The sequence below is a fragment of the Scyliorhinus torazame genome, chromosome 21 (assembly GCF_047496885.1).
Source record: "Scyliorhinus torazame isolate Kashiwa2021f chromosome 21, sScyTor2.1, whole genome shotgun sequence".
Taxonomy (NCBI): Eukaryota; Metazoa; Chordata; class Chondrichthyes; order Carcharhiniformes; family Scyliorhinidae; genus Scyliorhinus; species Scyliorhinus torazame.
The window spans coordinates 105,311,653-105,330,573 of NC_092727.1; the positions used below are offsets into that span (position 1 = coordinate 105,311,653).

Here is an 18,921-nt window from a genome sequence, read left to right on the forward strand (position 1 = left end):
CAATAAGCAAAGTGAGAAAGAATTGCATTGATTACTTCACTGGCAGAGATCAATCAAGACAGCGAACATAAGCATCACAGCAGGGAAAAGTTAGTTGTTTGAATTATATGGTCAATACTATCAACAGCAAGCTACATGCAAAAAATGCACAAGAAGAATGACAAGAAAGACGGATCTCATTCACAATGAGATTTGTTAGATAGTATTCTACGAAGAGGCTGCCCCTTGGTGTGGAGCATAAGAATTATAACTGGAGGTAGCAAAAACATCCAGGATATTTGTTAGCCTTCAAGCTCACTGTGGCTAGATGAAGAGATGCCAACGCTCGATGGAATGCTTGCCATGAAGAAAATCATTATGAGGAATGTCCATCAGTTCTATTGATGGTGTAAATGGAGTTGGGGTTCATTTGTGATCTTTGCTTCGTGAGTCAAAACTAGAACCACCAGAAATGCATGGAGTAACCACTGTCCCAACTCCGCCACGTCTGAGCAGTTCTTTGGCTGCCGCCACTCTTCTAGATTAGGTTCTAGGGGAACAGGTATCATCTGATTTAGCATGGAAGCTATTTCCCATTAGATGGCAGTGATATGAAGATGCTGTTTATGATAATCGTGGCCTTCTGGCAAAGGAAAATTGCATTTTCATGGGCTAAGGCGATCTATTTGCTATCGGGCTCAGCGATGCAATTAGACCCTGCTCGGACTTGTGGCCAGTGATCAACTAACTGCAGGATCATATCTGAATCCCACTGATCAATATGATTAGTCTCTCACACAGTGCATTAACGTACTGAATTATCGGATAGCCTCATTTTGCACATATTCAGTACAGTTAAAACGATTTGATTTCAATCTGATTAATTTACATGTTTAATTTGCATTACGTACATCTTTTTCAGCATGCAGTACAAGACATTTTGCCTGATTTTCATGTTGGCTGGATTGGAAGCAGTTTTTATCAGTGTTATCATCAACAGGACCTTTATCGCATCAAGGAATTTACATCCCATCAGGAAAGTTAACAATCCTACAGCTAACTTGCACTTAAACCTCATGCCATGGGAAAAGTTAAAATTTCTGTCTCCATATGGAGGGAACTGGTAAGCCTTGTTTCATGTAATATTTAGAGTTCCTAGTTTTTGAATTTTGAAATGATGGCCCTGATTTTCTTCATCGCACAGGGTGGAGGTAAAGGCGGCAGATTCTTTTCCCCAAAGGATATTAGTGAACCAGATGCGTTTTTAAAACAACCGACAATGGTTTCATGGTCATCATTAATTCCAGATTTTTATGGAATTCAAATCTCACTATTTGCCATGTTGGGATTCAAACCCAGGTCCCCAAATTATTACCCTGGGTCTCTGAATTACCAGTCCAATGACAATACCACTATGCCACCACCTCCCCCAGACATTGGCAGGCTCCTGCACCCAAACATCGGCAGTAGAAACCAAGCTGTGAGTCCGAGAGCAGAGGGAATGGTCAGCCCTTTCAGGAATCTCTGATTCCTGTCTGAAAGCAATAGTCAGAAGCCCTGGTTCTTGGGCCTACCTGTCATAAGTCCATCCAGTGCAAGAAAGGGGAGACACAATTAAGAGCAACTTGCAAGGGGTATAAGTAATTTGTAGACTATTTGGCTGCAAATCAAAAGGTTTCAAATCCAGCTATTCCCCCCTTTGTGCTTCTGTTTGGTACAGTTGGTGATCAGGAAGGCCAGAGGAATGCTGTCATTTACTGTAAAGGGAATGGAATGTCAAAGTTGGGATGTTTTGTTCCAGTTGTACTGAGTGTTGTTGAGACCACTATTTTTTTTCAGAAGCTTTATTGTCACAAATAGGCTTACATGAACACTGCAATTAAGTTACTGTGAAAAGCCCCTAGTCGCCACATTCCAGCACCTATTCGGGTACACAGAGGGAGAATTCAGAATGTCCAAATTACCTAACAGCACGTCTTTCGGAACTTGTGGGAGGAAACCGGAGCACCCGGAGGAAACCCACGCAGACACAGGGAGAACGTGCAGACTCCGCATAAACAGTGACCCAAGCCGGGAATCAGACCTGGGACCCTATAACTTGATGGTACTTGTATGAAGTTTAATAGCCCCAAAAATGTCTTGTCCACATTGAAGTACATCTCATATAGATGAATTAATTTCCTACGGTTCGATTCCCGGCTTGGTACATCCTCTCCCTGCACCCAGGTCATTGATATAATTGTAAATAGTTGGGGTCTGAGGACCAAACCCTGTGGCGCACCACAAGTTACAGCTTGTCAACCAGAAAAAGCCCCATTTATCCCCACACTTTACTTTCTGTTGGTTTGCCAATCCACTATCCAAGCTAATATATTACCCCCAAACCTGTGGGGTCCACTAGCGCCAAATCTGTCCTAATGCCTATGTAATTAACTTAGTTTAACACCAGAACACAAGTGCGGGACTTAAGTCTATTGCCCTCAAACTGAATTTGAAATCCAAGCATGGAAAATTACTGTTCCCTAGATGATCCTTTACTGCAAGATCGTTAATTAATCCTGGGTGCAATCTAACGGCCACGCCATGCCCGACTCAGGGTGCGACACAGCCAATAAATCTCACAAGAGGCCTCGGAGCTAAGTGCAGTCGTGGCGGGGCATTTCCCACTGAGGCCCAAATGAAAACAGCGTGTTGTTTGATGGTGGGGCAAGTGCAGGGAATGACCCCCTAATCCTGTCCAGAACGGACTCTTTTTTTTCATTAGATCATGACCCCCCATCTCATTACACAATACTAAATCCAAAACAGCCTGCTCCCAGGTTGGTTTGACAACATATTTGTTCCCAGAAACAATCTCTAATACACCATCTCTAATACACTATATATAACTTCTATTGGTAATCCTGTGGCTACTAGGAATGTAGCAAGTTGAAGCTCAAAGCTTCCATTACAGGGCGGCCCGGTGGAGCAGTGTTTAGCACTGCTGCCTCACAGCGCCTAGGACCCGGGTTCGATCCTGGCCCCGGATCACTGTCCATGTGGAGTTTGCACATTCTCCACCATAACCCAAAGGTGTGCAGGTTAGGTGGATTGGCCACGCTAAATTGCCCTTCAATTAGAAAAAAAACATTTTTAAAAGCTTCCATTGCGCCCTCCTCTGCTTACTTCCAGCAGATGCTCCTTGTGCATGTACGCTAATACCCTCACCAAAACAGCATCCAGTCTGGTCAGCGCAAAAACGGGGAGGTGGTGGGTGCAGTGGTATTGTCAGTGCACTAGTAATCCAGAGACCCGAGTAATGCTCTGGGGTCCCGGATTTGAATCCCACCAAGGCAGATGGTGGATTTAAATACAATAAAAACCTGAATTACAGGTCCAATGATGACTATAAACCACCTTCTTAAAAACCCATCTGGTTCACTAATGCTCCACAGGGAAGGAAACCTGCTATCTTTATGTAGTCTGACCTAGACTACATGTGACTCCAGAGTCACAGCAATGTGGCTGCTTCTTAAATGCCCTATGATAATGGTCTCCCAAGCCACTCAGCTCAAGAACAATTTTATGATCCCAAAGGTCAGGGCCCTGCAGATGGTCTGGAGGATGATTTTCAGATGGTCTTCCCCCAAAATCCCTTTAGCCTGGTAGAAATACCTCATGCGTTCAGCATACTGACTCCAGTCTTCCAGGCCTGCATCAAAGGCTTCCAGCTTCCAGAACAGTGGCATCCTGAACAGTTATGTGTCCATGTTCTGGGATAGTAATTGACTGGGTGGCTAAGCGATTCCATGCGCAAGTTTCCTTTCCAGGGGCTGGTTTAGCACAATGGGCAAAACAGCTGGCTTGCAAAGCAGAACAAGGCCAGCAGCGCGGATTCAATGCCTGTAACAGCCTCCCCGAACTGGCGCCGGAACGTGGCAACTAGGGGCTTTTCACAGTAACTTCATTTGAAGCCTACTTGTGACAATAAGCGATTTTCATTTCATTTTGTCCTCGTTACCAGTTTAGTAACTTGAGGAAGCCAGTGGCTGTAGAACAGAGATTTATTTACTATGTACAATATTCTGCTCACGGCAGTAACTCGCTCCCACTCCAGTCCTTGCTGGGAGAACTAGGCACACCAGGCCCTGCTTTGGGCCGGCTTTTGTGTAAATCTGTAACGAGCTCCAGCTGGGTGGCCTCCGCCCTCCATCTGGGAAGCTCGTACTCCACGAATCCTACGGGGAGATCAACAATGGTGTCCTCGTGGGGGCAAAACCACCGTGATGCTCATGTTGTGTGCAGGGCATCATTTTGGAACTAAAGCGACAATCACAGCAATCAAGAAAGGGTGTGGCACTGCTGCATTTCATGGTCTACATATTTTGTTTGCACATTAAAAGCATATAAAGAGCATTTTGAGCATCTCCTTTTGCAAATATCCTTTGTTGATCTTTTGTCACGGAAATTTATAGATTGCAAAGTGCTCATAAATTTCAGGTTTAGCCTAAAGATTCCCAACAAGAAAGCAATCTCTCAAAAAGCTTCTGCTTCTTGACTTGTACGCAAAACGTAGTTAAGTTCTATACTCTAATTGCACTTGGTGCATTTGGTGCATTTAGGAAGGACATGAATGTTCTTCTCAGGGTCTGTTGAACTGGCTAATCTCAATTTTAAATGTTTCCGTGTTTTGCAGGACGTATGGCAAAAATGAATGCAGCTGTAGAGCTTTAGAATCAGAAATGGTTTTGCATGATTTTGAAAAAGTTTACATTAAGAAAGATGTTTTGTCAGTCAAGGAACGAAGGAGAATACAATACGAACAACATAGAAAAAGGTAGTTTATAAATGCCAACCATTGCAGCATTTATTCTATGCATTCAGCACCTCATTCAGGGAGAAATGCAGGCTTTTAGGGTAGTGGCATAAAAATGCCTTATCACTGCGGTTAACAAATTGGTCAGTTGAGAATATCTGTCGAGGAATGTTTGATGGTCACTGTCCTTTCAGTTCCTACATACATTAACTTTCAAAGGGAATTTCTGAACATGAATATTAACTGGGGAAATGATCTGAGCTGTGGTACCAACTTAAATTCAGAAAACTTTCCAAATGAACTTTCTAACAATAACCTAATCCAACAATAAGTATGACGTTGGAGACATCTTTCAGATGGAATGTTAAACCCTGTCTGCCCTACCTAGTAGACATAAAGATACCACGGCACTATTCGACAAAGAGTAAGGGCAACAATTATCCTTCATCCGACCTAACGAAAAGATTATTTTGGTGTTTATCTCATTGTTGCTTATGGAATTGTGCTGCATGCAAATCAGCTTTATTTAGAAATTCTTTCCTGGGATGTAGGCACTGCACGCAGGGCCAGAATTAGCTGCCCACCCAAATTGCCCTTGAACTGAGTAGCTTGCTTGTCCATTGCAGTGAGCAGTTAAGAGTTAACCACATTGCTGTGTGTCTGGAGTCACATCTGTGTGTCTGGCAACACGGTAGCACACGTGGATAGCACTGTGGCTTTACAGCGCCAGGGTCCCAGGTTCGATTCCTTGCTGGGTCACTGTCTGTGCGGAGTCTGCACATTCTCCCCGTGTCTGCGTGGGTTTCCTCCGGGTGCTCTGGTTTCCTCCCACAGTCCAAAGACGTGCAGGTTAGGTGGATTGGCCATGCTAAATTGCCCTTAGTGACCAAAAAGGTTAGGAGGGGTTATTGAGTTATGGGGATAGGGTGGAAGTGAGGGCTTAAGTGGGTCGGTGCAGACTCGGTGGTCCGAATGGCCTCCTTCTGCACTGTCTTTTCTATGTACATGTAGGCCATACCAGGTAAGGATGGCAGGTTTCCTCGCTAAAGGACATTAGTGAACAGGGTGGGCTTTTCACGACAAGCAATGATAGTTTCACCGTCACCATTACTTTTTTAAAAAATATTTTTATTGGTATTTTTCAGAGTAACAGCTCAATCTATGGTGCACCTGGTATTTACAATAAAGTTGCTTCTTATTTATGGAGATTTTTACATGAGTACCTTCCGTCTGCCGCCCCCCCCCCCCCTTCCATCCCTCCCCCCCCCCCCCCCCCCCCCCCCCCCCGTTGATAGTCTGTTTTTCCCCCCAGTACTGACTTCTGCCCTGGGTATCACACCCTGTGCTCTGCTCCTCTCTATTGTGGACCATCACCATTACTGAGAGACCTTTCAATTCAAGACTTTGTATTTGTATGTTTAAATTTCCGTCAGCTGCCGTGGTGGGATTTGGGCCGCGGTCCCCAGATCGTTAGCATGGACCTCTGGACTACTTACCAGTAACATTCTCACTTTCTATTATCATCTATAAACTATTACCATCTCCCCGCACTTGCCTATGTTACAGTAGTGAATACACTTCAAAGATGTTTCATTGACTGAAAAGCTTTAGGAGATCCTGAAAAAAGGAAAGGTGCCACATTTTTGCAAGTTTTTTCTTTACCATTTGGCTGGTAAGCAGTTACATTGTGGTGCAGAGAACTTGCATTCGCACTTGAACCATTAATGGCATGCCTAACTTTACTTTAACTCTGTCTTTATTGAACAACATTTTAAGGGCAATATATTAGTCATGCAGAATTTAGTAGTGTTCAACCAAGTATCTTGCATTCTATTACATTTTAATGGAGGAATTGTACAGCACAGAAGGAGGCCATTTGGCTCGTCTGAACATGCTTTAGAACATACAATGCAGAAGGAGGCCATTCGGCCCATCGAGTCTGCACCGACCCACTTAAGCCCCCACTTCCACCCTATCCCTGTAACCCAATAACCCCTCCAAACCTTTTTGGTCACTAAGGGCAATTTATCATGGCCAATCCACCTAACCTGCACGTCTTTGGACTGTGGGAGGAAACCGGAGCACCCAGAGGAAACCCACGCCGACACGGGGAGAACGTGCAGACTCCGCACAGACAGTGACCCAGCGGGGAATCGAACCTGGGACCGTGGCGCTGTGAAGCCACAGTGCTATCCACTTGTGCCACTGTGCTGCCCACCTGCTTAATACATTTTGCAATACAGGGTAATTTCAATAGATTTGGAAATGAACTCATCTATATGAGATGTTCTTCAATGTGGACAAGTAGTATAACATTTTTAGGGCTATTAAACTTCATACAAGTATTATCAAGTATAAAAAGAATGTAGAAATTAGGATATATAAAGCTTTGGTGTGTCTGCACTTGGTGTACTTATTCCAATTTTAGTCTCCACTTATCTCAGTGGTCATACTCTGGAGAAGTACAAGTAAAAATGACCATATTCATAGTTGTTCTGAGTTTAAGTGTTATGAGAAATTTACTTTATTGAAATATAGGTTGAGAGCAGAGATGATTTACAGTTGTAGGTATCACACTATATAGATTTGTTTTTTCTGAACTCTACCACTTTTAATCACACCCCGATCAGATTGTTCTAAAATGTTCATCTTCTTCGGCAGTAATCGACCACTTTCCATTGCACATGACTACGGAAGCACCTCCCTGTACAGTTTGTAAAGTAAGCTGTTCTACTCCAGAAAGGCAGATGGTGAAAGATAGAACTGGAGCCAATCTTTGCACACCTTTACATTTATTTGAGGAACTACATATTACATGCATGCATTGCCTAACCCAACACCTGAAATTTAGTCTGTGTCAGTGAATACACAGTTAATGCACCATTTGGATACAATTAAACACTATTAATGTACATTTAACATTAGCTGTTCCAATGTTACATTTCTGTTTTCTGTCTGGATTGCTCAAGATTCTCTAGCACTTTGGGAGTTCAAGAGAAATTTTCCAGAAGATTTTTTTCCCTCTCTCTCTGTTTTCTGGCTTTTGCTAGATTACATAATGAGGAGTTCGGTTCACAGTCGCACCACATCTGCACTGAATGGGCTTGGCAGGCCTCGTGCCTTTTCCCAACCTTCTTTGCATATATTGCACCTAGTTTTGGTTCTATAAAGCAGCTACTTATTTGGAAATGTCTGAAAAGCATTCTTAGTTCGCACATTCCCCAAATCCATGGTCAATCTGATTCTTGTCCCTTCTGCACAATTGGCTTCCAAGGAACTGAGGGCAATCTTGATACAGAAATATGGTGTCTTGGATGCCACAGTAACATTCTTTTGTGAAGGGATTGATGGGTGGAGCACCTGTCTGCTGTATTTGATTCATTTATTGTTCCTCTTTCTACCGTTTCAACAAGTGCAATTTTATTTATAGTGTCAGTGTGACTTCAAGTGAAAACACAAATCTGCAGCAGACATTTTATTAATGATTGTAGAGAAAATGAACAAAACGTGTTCACTGTTGAACAATGCTTGTTTCTACACAGGAGTGAATCAACCATGAAGAAAATAATCATTGCACAGCCCAATTCGCCCCTAAGCTATCCTATTCAAGGAGTTGAGGTCATGCCATTGTATTCTATTCTCATCCCAGGTTTGTGCATTTGTTTCATTTTCCAGCAAAGAAATTTAAAACACCACACAAAAATTGATCTTTTAAAATTTACTTTGCTTTAGGTTTAGGGGTGCATGTCTCCCAAAGAGAGAGCTATATGGTATGTACAATCTTAATGAGAATCGGTCATTAATGTAGACAACTTATCGTGTTGGCACAATTTAATTGGAAATGTATTTTTAAACTTTTTCTGTTTTATTTATATGACAGAAATTCTCCATTTGTAGACTGCAAAATTTTTGTACTAACAGTATGTTATTTACTTTTTGGACCAAGGTCAAACTGAAAGCGACACAAGGAGTATTCAATACAATTGTCGAAACTTCTGAATTTGTGTTAAATGGAGCAGGCGAAAAAGAATTGACAATAATAAGCTCAAGCCTGGATATCATTAATAATATACTCAAACATGTTACGTATACAAGTATAAGGTACCAGATTGATGCTGTGGATTTAGGTAAGCGAAGCATTTACTATTTTGCCTTAAAATACTCCTGTATCCAGAATTACAGGGCTAAATCGCTGGCTTTGAAAGCAGACCAAGGCAGGCCAGCAGCACGGTTCAATTCCTGTACCAGCTTCCCCGAACAGGCGCCGGAATGTGGCGACTAGGGGCTTTTCACAGTAACTTCATTTAAAGCCTACTTGTGACAATAAGCGATTTTCATTTTTTCATTTTTCAATTAGGTTTTGGGTGCCTGGCAAATGCTACCAAGTCCTGGTACAAAGGTAGTCAGAGCTGTAGAGTATGAACTCCACACTTCCTGCTGCAATGTTCCAGTGAAGCCCAGTACAAACTGGAAGAACAGCACCACATCTTCCGATTAGGCATGTTACAGCCTTCCGGGCTTAACATTGAGTTCCACAACTTCAGCCTGTGAATTCTGTCCTCCACCTTCACCCCATTTTTATTTCTATCAATTTATTTTCATTTCTTGCAACAATCTGTTTTTCCCCAACATTGTCCCTCTCCCCCATCCTACTTTGGCCACCTGTTCCCTGTTCCAGGTTGTCCTTTGACACACTGCTCACCTTTGTTCTGCCATTCACACATTCTAATCTCTTTATGTGCCACTATCAGCAACCTTCTTAGTCTTGATCACCCCCATTTACATTTCTTTTGTCTTTCTGTCCATGACACCTTTGTAAATCTCCACCTATCACTGGCCCCCCTATCCAGTCCCACCGCTCCATGCGCCCCCCCCCCCCCCCAAACAGTATAAATCTGACCCTAGTTCCAGTTCTCCCCAGCTTTGTTGAAGTATCATCCAGACTCGAAAGTTAGCTCCCTTCTCTGTCCACAGACGCTGTCAGACCCGCTGAGACTGCCCAGCATTTTTTGTTTTTGTTTCAGATCCCAGCATCCGCAGTAATTTTGTTTTATTCACACTTTCTGAGTCATTTGCAGCTTCCACTGCAACAATTTGCCTAATTCAGGAACTAGATTAAGGATACCAGAAAATCATGAACATGTGAAATTTTGAAGAGCTACAGCTACTTAAAGGCTGGACAAAGTTCAATAGTTCTTGCGGCCCTTAGAAAAGCTCAGAGACACTTCAGTTGTTTGGCAGCTTGCCGCTGTTGGTAAAACTGAACGGGTAAGAGACAGGGAAGAAGTACCAGACAGAAATGAAGTGAAAGGAAAATAAATAATATCGAGGCTGGGGGGAGATGACTGAGCAGCCTAGAACCTGACCCTGTTTCAATGGCTGGAGAAGTGAGCATTATACTGCATGAAGTGTTTGTTTCACAGTCGCGGACACCCTCTCCAGAGCAGGTGGGCATTATTCCTGCAATAAGCCTGGGGTATGAATGGTAAGATCTGATCTACGCATTTGTAACTTTATACGTTTATTGTCCAGAGATATTTTATTCAGTGCTAATCATTCTATTGTTATTCTTTGTTTCCATTTCATAAAAGTATACTTTCAGTTTGAAGAACATACTGCTGTTTTTCCAATCACCATCAGGCAACCACCAATGCCACGGTTATTTGATCCTGGACCAGGCAAGCTAAATTAGAATTTATGTTACCAAAATCTGAAGGTCAGCCGAGTTTTAAGACAGAACTAAAGTGATCCAAGCTGACAGTAAATATTGAGCATGTTTGCAATGAATTTCAATAATTTCAAAACATTTCTAAATGGCCTTGCTTGAGTCAAAGTTTAATCAACCTGTCAATGCAGTTTGCTGCTACAACTAATTTCAGTTTTCTTTTACCTTATTTGCAGATAGTAACATCAACTCCTTGGTTACGATAGTGACAAAGACATTTTTAAGATACCATAAGCTCCGGATCTTAATCAATAGCATTCGTCATTTTTATCCAAATATTACAATAATCATTGCAGATGACAGTGAAATTCCTGAAAAAATTAAAGGACCCCACATCGAACAGTACATGATGCCGTTTGCAAAAGTACAGTATTTTCTTTGGATGTTATGATTTGCAACATTGATAATGTAAACCAAAAGTAAGTTCATGAGCAGGATTCTCCGTCCCGCCAGCCCCGTTTTCCGGTGCGGCGCCCTTCCGCCGGCAGTCTTAATCTTAGTCTTAAACATCAGTTAGGGCTCGGCCGCTCAAGATGTGGAGGATTCCGCACCTTTGGGGCGGCGTGATGCCGGACTGATTTGCACCGTTTTTGGCACTGGTCGGCGGACATCGCGCCGATTATGCAGAATTTCACCCCAATCTCCTTTGAAAGATCTTCATTTTCCTTATTTTTCTTCTCAGGGATGGTTTGCTGGGAGAAACTTGGCAGCTTCTCAGGTCACAACTAAATATCTTCTTTGGGTGGATGAGGATTTTCTATTCACAGAAGAAACTAAACTCGAGAGACTGGTGAATGTATTGGAACAAACCAACTTGGATGTGGTAAGGGACCTGTTATGTCACTGGCTTCCAGAATTCAGAATAATTACACCTTGAACTCAGAATGTTGGAGCTTCATTGAGAATATTTCTTGCATCTCGCCACGTGGCTGATAGACATTATTACACCAGACATAACCGCAGCACAATAGTTAATTTTACACCCTGATATAAATTCATGGAATTAATTCCTAGCTCTTTATGAATAATATAAGAATGTTACAGGATCTCTTTTGTAACTGCATTGAGAGAACTGTATATATAGAAAAACCATGGGCGGGATCCTCCAGTCTCGCCGATGTCAATCTCCGACCTGGATCCCACCGCAGCGGGACAGGCGAGACATGCAAATTGCCATCGACTTCGTTGGGACCAGACAATCCCACCAGCGGCCAATGGCAAGCCGCCTCGGCTGGGGAAAATTTCCCCAAGTGTAATGCCACTTTGTCATTTCCAGCATTAACACCTTAAATTGTGAATGTGACGCCTGTTTCTGCCAGTTTGCACAAATATACTTAAGGAGAAATTGTGCATGGCCGATTAACAATAGTGCAGGATGATTGTTATGATCCCAGTTGATGTTATAACTGGACGGGAAAATCCCAGAACGGAACCCTGCCTCAAAAGACCCTAACTTATATTTTATTTCATAAAACATGGAGGAGCAGACTCACAGGACTGCTAATTAGATTTAACAACAGGAAAAAATATTTATTAAACATGAAAAATTAGATTATAATACAACACTCCTTTACCCCCCCCCCCCCCCCTTAGCTTAACAGATAGACACATATTTAAAGTTTAACATGGATTACAAAGTACAACTTAAGCTACAATGGTCTTATTAACATCAAAATTCATTTTTAAGCACACAAGATGACGTTGGTCAAATACACACCCTGCTCTGAACCCAAGTTAGATTTTTAATTCATTTTTACAGGGTGTGGGCTTCACTGGAGAGGCCAGCATTTGTTGCCCATCCCCAAGTGTCCTTGAGAAGATGGTGGTGAGCTGCCTTCCTGAACCACTGCTGTTCATGTGGTGTAGGTATACCCACAGTGCTGTTAGGGAGGGAGTTCCAAGATTTTGGCCCAGTGACAGTGAAGGAATGGCGATATATTTCCAAGCCAGGATGATGAGTGACTTGGAGGGAAACCACCAAGTGGTGGCGCACCCAGGTATCTGCTGCCCTTGTCTTTCTAAATGGTAGTGGTTGTGGGTTTGGAAGCTGCTGCCTAAGGAGCCTTGGTTAGTTCCTGCAGTGCATCATGTAGATGGTGCACACTGCTGCTACTTTGTGTTGGTGGTGGTGGGAGTGAATGTTTGTGGAGCGCATGCCAATCCAGTGGGCTGTTTTGTCCTGGATTGTGTCAAGCTTCTTAAGTGCTGTTGGAGCAGCACTCATCCAAGCAGGTGGAGTGTATTCCATCACACTCCTGACTTGTGCCGTATAGGTAGTGGACAGGTTTTGGGAAGTCAAGAGGCGGGTTATTCGGCACAGAATTCCTAGTCTGTGACCTGCTCTTGTAGCCATAGTATTTATGTGGCTAGTCCAGTTCAGTTTCTGGTCAATGATAACGTCCAGGATGTTGGTAGTGGGGAATTCAATGATTGTAATTTCATTGAATGTCATGGTGCCATGGTTTGATTCTCTCTTCTTGGAGATGTCATTGCCTGGCATTTGTGTGGCACGAATGTTACTTGCCACTTGTCAGCTCAATACTGTCTAGGTCTTGCTGCATTTGCACGTGGACTGCTTTAGTGTCTGAGGAGTGGCAAATGGTTCCGAACACTGTGTAATCGTCAGTGAACATCCCAAGTCTGACCTTATACTGGAAGACCTTATACTGAAGATGCTGAAGATGGTTGGGCATGGGATACTACCCTGATGAACTCCTGCAGTGATGTCCCAGGACTGAGGTGACTGACCTCCAACAAACACAATTATCTTCCTTTGTGCTGAGTATGACTCCAACTATTGGGAGTTTCGCCCCTAATTCCCATCAACTCCAGTTTTGCTGGGGCTCCTTGGTGCCATGATGTCAAGAGCAGTCACTCTCATCTCAGGAGTTCAGCTCTTTTGTTCATGTTTGAATCAAGGCTGCAAGAAGGTCAAGAACTTGAGTGACCCTGACAGAACCCAAACTGAATGTCAGTGAGCAGGCTATTGCTAAGTAAGTGCCACTTGATAGCACTGTTGATGACCTCTACCATCACTTTACTGACAATTGACAGTAGACTGATAGGGTGGTAATTGGCCAGATAGGTTTTGTCCTTTTTTTTTTGTGTACATGACATACCTGGGCAATTTTCCACATTACCGGGTAGATGCCAGTGTTGTAGCTGCACTGGGACAGCTTGATTAGGGACACGGCCAGCTCTGGAGCACAATACCGCAGTACAATTGCCAGAATATTGTCAGGCCCACACCCTTTACAATATCCAGTGCCTTCAGCCGTTTCTTGATTTCATGTGGAGTGAATGGAATTGGCTGAAGACTGGCATTTGTGATGTTGGGGGCCTCTGCAGGAGACCGAGGTGGATCCTCCACTCGGCCCTTCTGGCTGAAGATTATTGCAAATGTTTCATCCTCCTCTTTTTCACTTGTGCTGGGCTCCTCCATCATTGATGATGGAGATATTTGTGGAGCCTCCTCCTCCAGTGAGTTGTTTAATTTCCCACCTCCATTCACAACTGGATGTAGCAGGACTGCAGAGATTAGATTTGATCTGTTGGTTGTGGGATCGTTTAGCTCTGTCTATCACTAGCTGCTTATTTGGCATACAAGTAGTCCTGTGTTGTATCTTCACCAGGTTGACACCTCTCGTGGTTTTCTTCTCGGAATCCCCACAAATGATTGTCACATGAGCGTTTTCGAACTCCATCCCAAAAACACTCTAAAATCTTCTCATAATAATGGTTACTCTTGCTCGCTTGCATTCCGAAATCCAGTCCAGATCTTACAAATGACACTTTCATCCAAAGCTTCTACTTCACTTAGTCATAGATGTGTACAGCATGGAAACAGGCCCTTCGGCCCAGCTGGTCTATGCCACCCAGTTTCTATCACTAAGCTAGTCTCACTTGCCTGCATTTAGCCCATATCCCTCTATACCCACCCTGCCCATGTAACTGTCTAGCTGCTTTTTAAAGGATAAAATTGTACCCACCTCTAGCGCTGCCTCTGGGAGCCCGTTCCAGATGCTCGCCACCCTGTGTGAAAACATTTCCCCTCTGTATCTCTTTCCTCTCACCTTAAACCTATGCCCGCTAGTTCTAGACCCTCGACCTTTGTGAAAAGATGTCAACTATCTACTTTTAACAGTGAACCCAGTCCAGGATTTCACATCAATCCCTTTAGGATTTCTTGATCTTGACAGCTTGCAAATTGCTCACAATTGCTTTAATTCTCGATTTCCAGATTCTTATTAAAATTACATCAAACCTTTCATTTACTTCTGAAGTTTGCTGCCCCACTTTAAATCATGTTACTGTGATTGTCTCTTTAACTCAGAAAATTTTGTTTACTTTTCCTTTAATTCTTCTGAACACTACCTTGGTCTCTGTTCACTTAACTCTAGACTTCTTAGACCGTCTTTCTGTCCCAATTCCCTGGTTATCTGGACTGTATCTTGTTCCTTAGGAAGCTTGCACCTTTGCAATTCCACTGTCCTGTCCAGCTTCTCCTGGCATAGTTCCGAGTTTTTTTATTCCTCAGTGACCTGGCTCCAGATGCTCCGGCTTTCGCTTAAAACTAGGAACAAAGTAAAGCCCTTCCCTCTAGAATTGGCCTCCTGTCGCTAAGCAACTCCCCTTGCTACTACCATTTATTCTTCATGCTGTAGCCCTCTCGAAGCACAACAGATGGAACTTAACCAACCCACTCACATACAAACACCTTTGTCCAACATGAATCTAACTATAGGTTTTACCCTTCCAGGTACAGAAACATTAAATTAAACCCATTTAAAACTATACCGTATTTCTAATGTTTATCAATACAAATGTAAATCCCTTAAAACCTTTGTTTTCCGAACAAGATACATTTTCAGTATTTGTTACAACCTGCCTTGAGCTTCATTGGACACTAAAATGATATGTAAATTGTAAAGGACAGAATGGATCTTGCACGGAGGAATAATCAATGTTTTTTGGCTATAATATTCTACAAATGATTGCTTAATTTGAAACTATTAAAATCTACTGAGAATTTAGTTATACATCAGTATGGGTTAACAATAACTGAAATACTTTGATAAGGAACAATGATCAAACAACAGCATGTTAAACAAGGGCATGCCTTTCTTTGCAGCACAGAACCTAGTGATGTTCGCTGATAGATTAGTATGAATGCTCAACATGTTTTTATATTATTTTGTCTGCTATTTTAATGCAGATATTAACCATCTTATTTTAAATAAGTGCCTCCATTAAATATTACAAAACATACATTATAATCACACTACAACATCTAGACTATAAATAAATGAATACTTTCACATCAGTTTTGTTGCATATGTGCCACTTTTTCAAATATCAAGAAATATTATTTTCTCTAGGTTGGGGCCTCTGTGAGTGGGAGTCGATTCCAGTTTAAGTTGTGGTATGAAAAAGGAAATGATGATGGGGACTGCCTATTTTCCCAATTTGGAAGTTTTCACACTCTTGATGGGTTTCCACATTGCGTGGTAACCAGTCTTGTGGTGAATTTTTTTCTGGCCAGGACACAAAAGGTATGGAGTGTTGGATTTGACCCACGATTGTCAAGGGTAGCTCATCCAGGTAACTTCACTCGTATCATTTGTATGTTTGCACTAGTTCTGGTTGCAGTAATCAACTTTGACCAAGTTTTGTCTATGGATGTACAGAGTTATCAGAGTAAAGCTTAGCTCACTAGAATCTCTGGGAGGAGTTTCTTCCCCTGCGCGGCCTGTTTTGTGGCAGCAGGGGTGGCCTGCCATTGGCCGGCAGTGGGATTTCCCATTCCTGTCACTGGGTCTTCCCATTGTTTGGACCCTCCGCCGCCAGGGAACCCCCAACGGGGGTGGCCATTGGTGGGACTGGAAGACCCCACCGGTGGAAAAGGCTGGAAGATTTTGGCCTCTATTAACTGAGGATGAGCAGCAAGCCATCCAAATTTCCACATGGTTGGCTGGTGAAATTATAGTCGATGCTTCGACATATACACTTCCTTTAATGCTGTCAAATCAACCACACATCATGAAAGTCTTTTTATGTAACAAAATATTTCAGTTTTACCAAGGATTGATATCCTGTGCGAAACTTTTTCAAAAGAACATTGATGCATTGAGAAGATTAGAGAAGAGTGACAAGGGCTTCACAGTGTCACAGGGAAATAGGTAAATCTAAAATGAATTTTATTAGAAGAAAGAAGATTGAATGGTGACAATGGGCGCAATTCACCCAAAAATGACTAAATGTCATTTTGGGCAGGTTTGGTGGGATGATACCCATTGGTTTTTTGGGCGAGATCCAGACCAGTATTCATCTACACCAGTTATTTTTGGGGGGGCTTTTCACCCTTTCGCTAGTGCAGACTCAATGTGCCAAATGGCCTCCTTCTGCACTGTATGTTCTATGTTGCTATACTTCTAATATGCCTGAATCTTTGTAACAAAGAGATACTTTATCCAAAGCCTTCTGAAAAACAAATCACAAAAAAGTTCAGGCAGTCAAAAAGCACTGGCAGCTTTTAGTCAATATGGTTGTTGATTTGTCAATCTCCAAAATAGAGTTTGATGAATTCCTGATTAAATATTGGAATGAATACAGGTTGTGTGGAATCCAAGATGAAAATATATGCCATGTAAAGTAGTGGGTTCAAGTGTGGTGTACAGACAGTAAGATTGAGTAAAATGGGTTTTCTCGATGGATAGATATTCTGGAATTTCACTTTGGATGGACTGTCTTTTCGTGTTCCACGTTGTTGGAGGTAAAAAGTCAGAGATTAAGATAAAGTAATGCTAATGACTAAAATTTATTTTGAATCATTCCTAGAGTTTTTCATTGATGGCCTTGGCAGTTTGCTTGTGGGATCGTGCAATGACGTCCACATAGTTCACCAGAAGAAAGAAAAACAAACACAGGAATCACTGAAGGCAGTTGAAAAGAGATATGCAACTTTTAGACATGCAAATAAGGGCCAATTCAAATCCCGTCTTGCAATGGTTCATTTCAAAAATTGGCTTAAATGTTACACGCAGTACAAACACTGAACAGCTGGATTGCCTTTGCATTCAATCAACTGCTGAAGTTGTTTCTCCTTTGTGCACAAATTAAGTTGCTTGAAGCACTCATTTTTATTTGAAAACAAGATTGTGCCCATGGAGTTGGAGCACACAATCAAGCTTAGCTGCTCATGGTAATAAGGTTCTCACATAAGGTATTAACACTGCTTCTTCACCTGTTGATCACGATTCACTCGGCTAACCACAGGTAGAAACTACACTTTTGCTTCAGCTACAAAAGATTTAATGTTATAGGATAATTCTGAAGTTGCAAGTTCAATCTAATCAAAATTAGCTCTGGATACATGTATGCAATATTAAGCTTCAATTTAATTAAAGAAAGTCCGGAATAAGAAAATGTAATTCAGCCTGTTAGTTTATCTTTCTAAATGCGCATTTATATTACAAATGTGCTATCATTGCAAAGTGACTATTACTTAGCACCAACATTAATCTTGTGCAGCATTAATTGTATGTTGAGGCCCAACCTGACACCAAAGCAAAGTGGAGAGTCCCCTTCCTAGGAACATGAATGCTAAAGTCATTGTTCATAATTCAATAAAGGATGAACGGTAGCCAGTCTTTTCCTTAACACAGATGTATTCACAAGGCCCCAGGGCAAGGGCCAAAACATGGGCTTCTCCCCTTTCCACCGGTGTAAATCAGTTCTTATATATGCAAGAATAATTCCCTAATCTTTCCCCAATTAGTAACAGCTCCCAAAACAAAAGCATGCACTTCATTGTAACAGCATTCCAACGTTAACAATGGGAACCTGTGGAATTCCTCCAGAGAATCTCACACGTTCAGTCTGGTGTTAGTCTAGACCGATTCCAAATTAAGGCTGCATATTTGCTATTGTTGCAGTACTGGTACCAAGAGAAACCGATATACACTGTCATACAATTGTAAATAACCCCTAATTTACCACCATTGTATGTAATTGTCTTTTTAATAACCTTGATTTTTTGGGGCTTTGTTGCTTGGTTGACTATTTTAATAATTTATCATGCTTTCAATAAAAGGATGTTTTGGGATATCTATTTTATTATGCTAATTATTTATATATTTTAAGATCCAATCTAACTACTGTCTTACTAATTTGTTTATTTCAGTTCTTTAGAGCATAGCGTAGCCATTTTAAACTTGGGATTGGTTTTGTTGCTGTTTTCTGTCACTTAAGTGTTTATAATTTGTTCAAAATCTGGCTGCATGTATTGCCCATTCTAGAGATGGAAGTCATTCAAGTGAATTTGTTGTGGCATGATGACCAAAACAGAGCAGTGTTCTAACAAATGTCAGCATAGCCTCTACAAAAATCAGTGAGAATAAATTTTCAGAGACTCCGCTTTCAA

At 42.0% G+C, this 18,921-nt stretch overlaps 1 protein-coding gene across 1 annotated transcript; it reads left to right on the forward strand.

The window, feature by feature from the left end:
- Window positions 1-834: 834 nt before the first annotated feature.
- On the forward strand, window positions 835-18,603 carry LOC140398461 (beta-1,4 N-acetylgalactosaminyltransferase 2-like). The gene is made up of 10 exons (XM_072487163.1): window positions 835-1,102; window positions 4,655-4,795; window positions 8,317-8,423; window positions 8,507-8,544; window positions 8,721-8,901; window positions 10,366-10,452; window positions 10,676-10,863; window positions 11,182-11,322; window positions 15,878-16,100; window positions 17,337-18,603. Exons 1-10 carry the CDS (start codon window positions 903-905, stop codon window positions 17,552-17,554), a joined length of 1,524 nt encoding a protein of 507 aa, XP_072343264.1. The 5' UTR covers window positions 835-902; the 3' UTR covers window positions 17,555-18,603.
- Window positions 18,604-18,921: the final 318 nt, after the last annotated feature.

Coding starts and splice junctions, on each gene's coding strand:
- LOC140398461 (XM_072487163.1), top strand. CDS start 903: ATGCAGTACAAGACATTTTGCCTGATTTTCATGTTGGCTGGATTGGAA. Junction 8,902..10,365: donor GATTGATGCTGTGGATTTAG/GTAAGCGAAGCA, acceptor ATTTCATAAAAG/TATACTTTCAGTTTGAAGAA. Junction 10,864..11,181: donor ACATGATGCCGTTTGCAAAA/GTACAGTATTTT, acceptor TTTTCTTCTCAG/GGATGGTTTGCTGGGAGAAA.